This window comes from Adiantum capillus-veneris, chromosome 26 (assembly GCF_014529385.1).
Source record: "Adiantum capillus-veneris isolate H3 chromosome 26, ASM1452938v2, whole genome shotgun sequence".
NCBI classification, from domain to species: domain Eukaryota; kingdom Viridiplantae; phylum Streptophyta; class Polypodiopsida; order Polypodiales; family Pteridaceae; genus Adiantum; species Adiantum capillus-veneris.
Genome location: NC_140956.1, coordinates 7,435,388 through 7,440,414, shown reverse-complemented (window position 1 = coordinate 7,440,414; position 5,027 = coordinate 7,435,388). Strand labels below are relative to the sequence as shown.

Here is a 5,027-nt window from a genome sequence, read left to right as displayed (position 1 = left end):
ATTCTGTGTAATGTTGCATTCAGGTTGATTCATGCCTAAAGTCTAAGAGGACTTCATGCTTAGTACAAAAATAACCTTTAGATTTTCAAATGAAAACTAATCATGTGCATTTTGTGTAATGTTGCATTCAGGTTGATTCATGCCTAAAGTCTAAGCCCCATGCCTATTAGAGTATGATACTTTGAGACAAGTTGTTTCAAGGATGACATCCCTATAGACCCTTTCTGTGATACCAACAATTTGTGATGGAAAGGTAGTGAAAGGCAAGCTCTAGCATCGGCCTGAACATCGGGCGCTCAAATCTTGTAGACGAGGGAGACGAGTACATCCATGTGTATGCCAAACATACCCTGGCAAAAAATATTCAATCATGTATTTCCATTTCATGTAAGTATATGTTGTTGTATGACCAGATGAACACCACATACCGTGCAATCAATGTGTTCGTCATCTCTTGCAACCAACGTTTGTAAGGGATAACGTTTATCAAGAACAAATAGACCAAACAAAGCATCACAAGACAGAAGGGTAAAAGCATCGCTGTAGTCATCTTCATATACTAAAATCAGCCTCCCTGCTTTCACCAAGAAGATGCAAAGGCACATCGTAAAGAGCTCCAAAATACTACCCTTAGAGCCTCGAAGTGCAGAATGAAGCCCGCAGAGAGAATGGTCTCTCCCTGCCCCCCAATCAAGAAGATATACAGTGCATTGACACCAAATGCTCCTTCAGTTGCTCTACATAAGAAGTACCAACCTTCGGCTTGAATCACAAAAGAAATTTTAAATTTTTGAGCCTAAGCTATCCAATGGTTTGCCCCAGCATGTGACAGACAATATCCCTTCTTAAAGTGTAGAAAACAATGTTGACAAGGGGTGATGTGCAACATTCAATGTTCAATTTGCTTTCAAGTTACATCAAGTCACATGTTTGGACTATTGTTGATCACATGAGAGGTGGAATCTCCCCTCCAGTAAAGGTTCCCCTCTAGAATTGAGGTCAAAATTATAAGTTGGGCTTTCAGAATGCGATTATAATCAGGATTCAGTAGTACTACTCGAGTCCACACCGCCCAGCTACTCATGGACTTGCTACCGCCTTGGATCTCAACTCGACGCTATTAGTTGCTCCCGCGGGTAGTGGTGGAACGCGAGGGAGAGTGCCCCACCATGCGGCCAACAAGAGGACATTACCTTGGATCAATTGCACTTTGAGCTTCAGATGTGAGTATCCAAGTGTGTGAGTATACCTCTGCAAGGAAAACAATTCCTTCTCTTTTACTCTCTCGCTCTTTACATCCCAGCATGTCATGAGGCTCCAAGCCAAGAGCAGTAAGGGTTTCATTGGTGAGGCACGAAGGTAGGCCAGTATAAAACAACATCAATCGGGGGGGGGGGGGGGGAGAATGCAGAATCACTAGCGAAGAGGATACTATTCACAAGAAGATTTAGAACTTTTCTCATGTAGGAAAAGAGAGCCTTTCTCAATGTTTTTCATACAATGCATAACATCATGAGCTTCTGCTCGGGAGGCACCGCATACCTAGCTAGGTACGATTGGGGGCAGGGGACCCCCGGCCCGGTGCCGGGGGTCCCCTGCCCCCAATCGTACCTAGCTAGGTATGCGGTGCCTCCCGAGCAGAAGCTCATGATGTTGAGGTAAGTCATAATGTGGGCATTATTGTGAGAATCTGTCCAAAACTTCTTGTGATTCAGCTGAGAAAATCACCTGGGAGGTCGAATAACAAAGTTCAATCAGTTTCTCATTCAGCTTGCTGGTCGTCCGCGCGTGCGCTACGATTGTGCTGGGTTGAATAATGCTTTAGTTTTTTCTTGTAGGACTAAAAGCTGCATAACACAAAATCTTGCTAGTCGCCCGTGCATGCGTGGACCATCTTGCTGGGTAGAACGAGGTTTTGCCAGTAATGCCAGGGCTTCAATTATTTCTAAAAGTCGCCTAGCACAAAAGCTTGTTGGTCGTCTGTGCGTGCGCGGACGACCGTGCTGGGTTGGACGACTGCGCTCTTGTTACTCGTGCCAGAGAACTCCATTGAACCAGCTTATCCTTCTTTCATATAATCTTAAATACTCTACAATTTACCAGGTCTACAACATAATATAATGGCTTCTCTTCAAGCAGCAAAAGATAGTAGAAGAAAAAACCTTCACATGGCCCAATTGGGTTATTTGAAGTCCAGAGCCTGGCACTGGAATTGGCCTGCTTGCCTTGAAACAGTGGAAGAACCATTCCTCAACAGGATTGTAGTTGAGTGGTCCGTAGATGTAAACTGGTCGGATAGATGTCCAATTCACATCCTTCTTGTCTAGCATAGACTCTGTATCAAGCTTTCCTTTATGCCTACTCTTGGGGTCACCAGCATCTGTCTACAGAAAGAAGAGCACGGTGATAAGATGCCAACTAGCCTAAAGCCCAAATTGCAAAGGTTGTGGAATGCATTTACAACCTCAAAGTGGGGAAGCAAGTCAGACTTTAGGTAAACTCCAGCTGATGAACAGAATATATATCTGCAAAGATCAAAACCACAAGAATCGTCTCAAGACGTCTTGAGCATCATAAAGGCACAGTGATACAATTAGACAAAAGCTGTCATCTACGAATCAGCTGTGAACCCAAACAGAGAAAATGGTAGAATAGCAGCAAACAGAGTGTCCTGCTCGAGCACTTAGATAGCTTACTGTTGAAGGTTTGGTAGAGCTTCCAAAATGGGCTCTACTTCAGCTCCTTCTCTTCCTGCAAGAAGGGCAGATTACATAATAAGAAAGAACTTAAGAGTCCTACTGACAATACTTGAATTGAGCAAGAGTTATATTAGTCTTCAATTTGGAAATGATCCCTAAAGACTTCTTGCTGCATGCGTGGACCATCTTGCTGGGTTGAACGAGGTTTTGCCAATAATGCCAGGGCTTCAATTATTTCTAAAAAGTCGCCTAACACAAAAGCTTGCTGGTCGTCTGCGCGCGGGCGGACGACCGTGCTGGGTTGAACGATATTTTTTCCAATATCATGACACAATCTACTCATCATTCGCTGTAGCATTCTCTTGACAAGCACAACTGCGAGATATGTTCCCCCTTTTGAGCCATGCATATGTATATAACAATCGCAGCAAGAAGGCTTCGGCATGAGCAGCAATTCAAGGGCATTTGAGCCAGACAGTACCAAGATCGACCACTTGCTTTGTTCACACATCTGAAAAAAAAAAGAGGAGGGGGGGGGGTTTTGGAGTCCCCCCATTGTCCGCGCGCACCCGGATGATGGGGGGGGCTCTAGCCCTCCCTTTTCTTTCTAGATGGTTTAGCATTTCGAGCAAGAGCACAAGGAACATCAACGTCTTGCATAACGTCACATGCCTTCAAGATGCACATCCTAGAGGTTTTTGGTAAGAAACGATAGATCAGACACGAGCTGCTCCTAGCTAATAATTTCGTGACTAACGATATTTTTGAACAAAAAGGGGGCTTGAGCCCACCCATCATCCAAGTGCACACGGATGATGGGGAGGCTATCACTCCTCTTTCTAATAATCGTGAAAATGGATAGATTATTTTGAACAAAAAAAAAGGAGAATCCGAGCCTCCCCGTCATCCGCGTGCACGCGGATGATGGAGAGGCTTTAACAATCCCTTTTTTAAATCATGAAAATAGACAAAAAGGATTATATTGGATAAATTATTTTGAAAAAAATGGAGGGTTGGAGCCCTTCCTTCATCCGCGTGATGATGGGTGGCCTCTAGTCTCCTTTTTTTCAAGAATATTTTAGCATTCTTTATAAATGTTTTGCCTACTCTCGATGAACATCAGATTATTCATGACCCTCATATGATGGAAGCGTTGTAATGCCCCTTTTAATACAAAAAGACCGTTTTTACTCATTTTTTTTCAAAATATTTTGCCTGATAATGATGACCATGAGGTCATTCAAGGCTCTTGACCCTCCCCCCTTTTTTTGCACTAAGAGAGATAGCAAGTGCGCATACACTCACACGCTCGTTAGAAAACAAATGGGGCTCTCGCCAATTGGATACCTCAAGGCTAAATGTCCACCGGTCGGTTAAATACACAAATGGACTAAAAAATCTAGTGGCCATGTGAGTGCATGTACTCTTACTATCTCGAAGTGCAAAAAAAAAGGGTGTAAGCGGGTGCAATCAGCTTACTATCATCGCCGTCGCCATATAGTTAGATGCAACGTTGGTGTTATAAGGGTGCCCCAAAGGGTGCCATCAACGCCTCAGACATGAGGGTTCCTGAGAGCTGGTGTAGGAGATGTAAACTAATATCTTGACCCACTTTGCTATCCACTGTGTTGTAGTATGTATGATTACCTTGTGATGGAGAGTCCACTTTCATGTGCAAATTTATTTAACACATATCTAGATGTCTTTGCATACCCTTCTAGAGTTTGAAATAAGCACAATATCACTAACAATAAGAAACATAGATATCCATGTACTTGATAATTGTAACCCTCTATCCTATGCAATCTCAGTATAGTCACAAATATCACCAATATACAATCAAAACAAAGTCGGAGAAAGTTAAAATTCTTGCTTAACCTCAATAGTAGAGTGAACGGGCTCTGACAAACCTCCTCCTCGGGTGACCACCCGAGGAGGAGGATGCACTCAAGTGTTCTAGGACAAGAGCCCTAGAAACATGAACACTAGGTGATCACAAGTTGTCCCTTCCAGCAAGGACCCAATAGGGGTGTTGAACCCACAATCCATAGGTCGAGAAGCCAAAGCCTTACCATTAGAGCAACTCTTTCGGGACAAAAGATATGTGGTTATATCGATAATTGGGGCTATATTGGAGGTTTTATGGTTATAGTATAATGGATCGGCATATACCAACAAACTACCAGGATATATATTATGAAGAGGTTTTAGGCCCTTTTTTAAGTGGAGGTTCCTTGGGCAAGGAAGGCAGTAACGCTGCCCTTTGGTTTCGAGTGAAATTGACAACGAGGCTATGTTTCACCTTGCCAAATATGATATACTCAATGT

The 5,027-nt window shown here is 43.3% G+C and overlaps 1 protein-coding gene across 1 annotated transcript; it reads right to left on the bottom strand.

Annotated features, from left to right (window-relative positions):
• Positions 1-876: 876 nt before the first annotated feature.
• LOC147422946 (uncharacterized) lies at positions 877-3,134 on the bottom strand. The gene is made up of 6 exons (XM_086501846.1): positions 2,883-3,134; positions 2,697-2,751; positions 2,465-2,525; positions 2,163-2,384; positions 1,729-1,770; positions 877-1,251 (listed from the first exon to the last, which is right to left on the bottom strand). Exons 1-6 carry the CDS (start codon positions 3,106-3,108, stop codon positions 1,081-1,083), a joined length of 777 nt encoding a protein of 258 aa, XP_086357972.1. The 5' UTR covers positions 3,109-3,134; the 3' UTR covers positions 877-1,080.
• Positions 3,135-5,027: the final 1,893 nt, after the last annotated feature.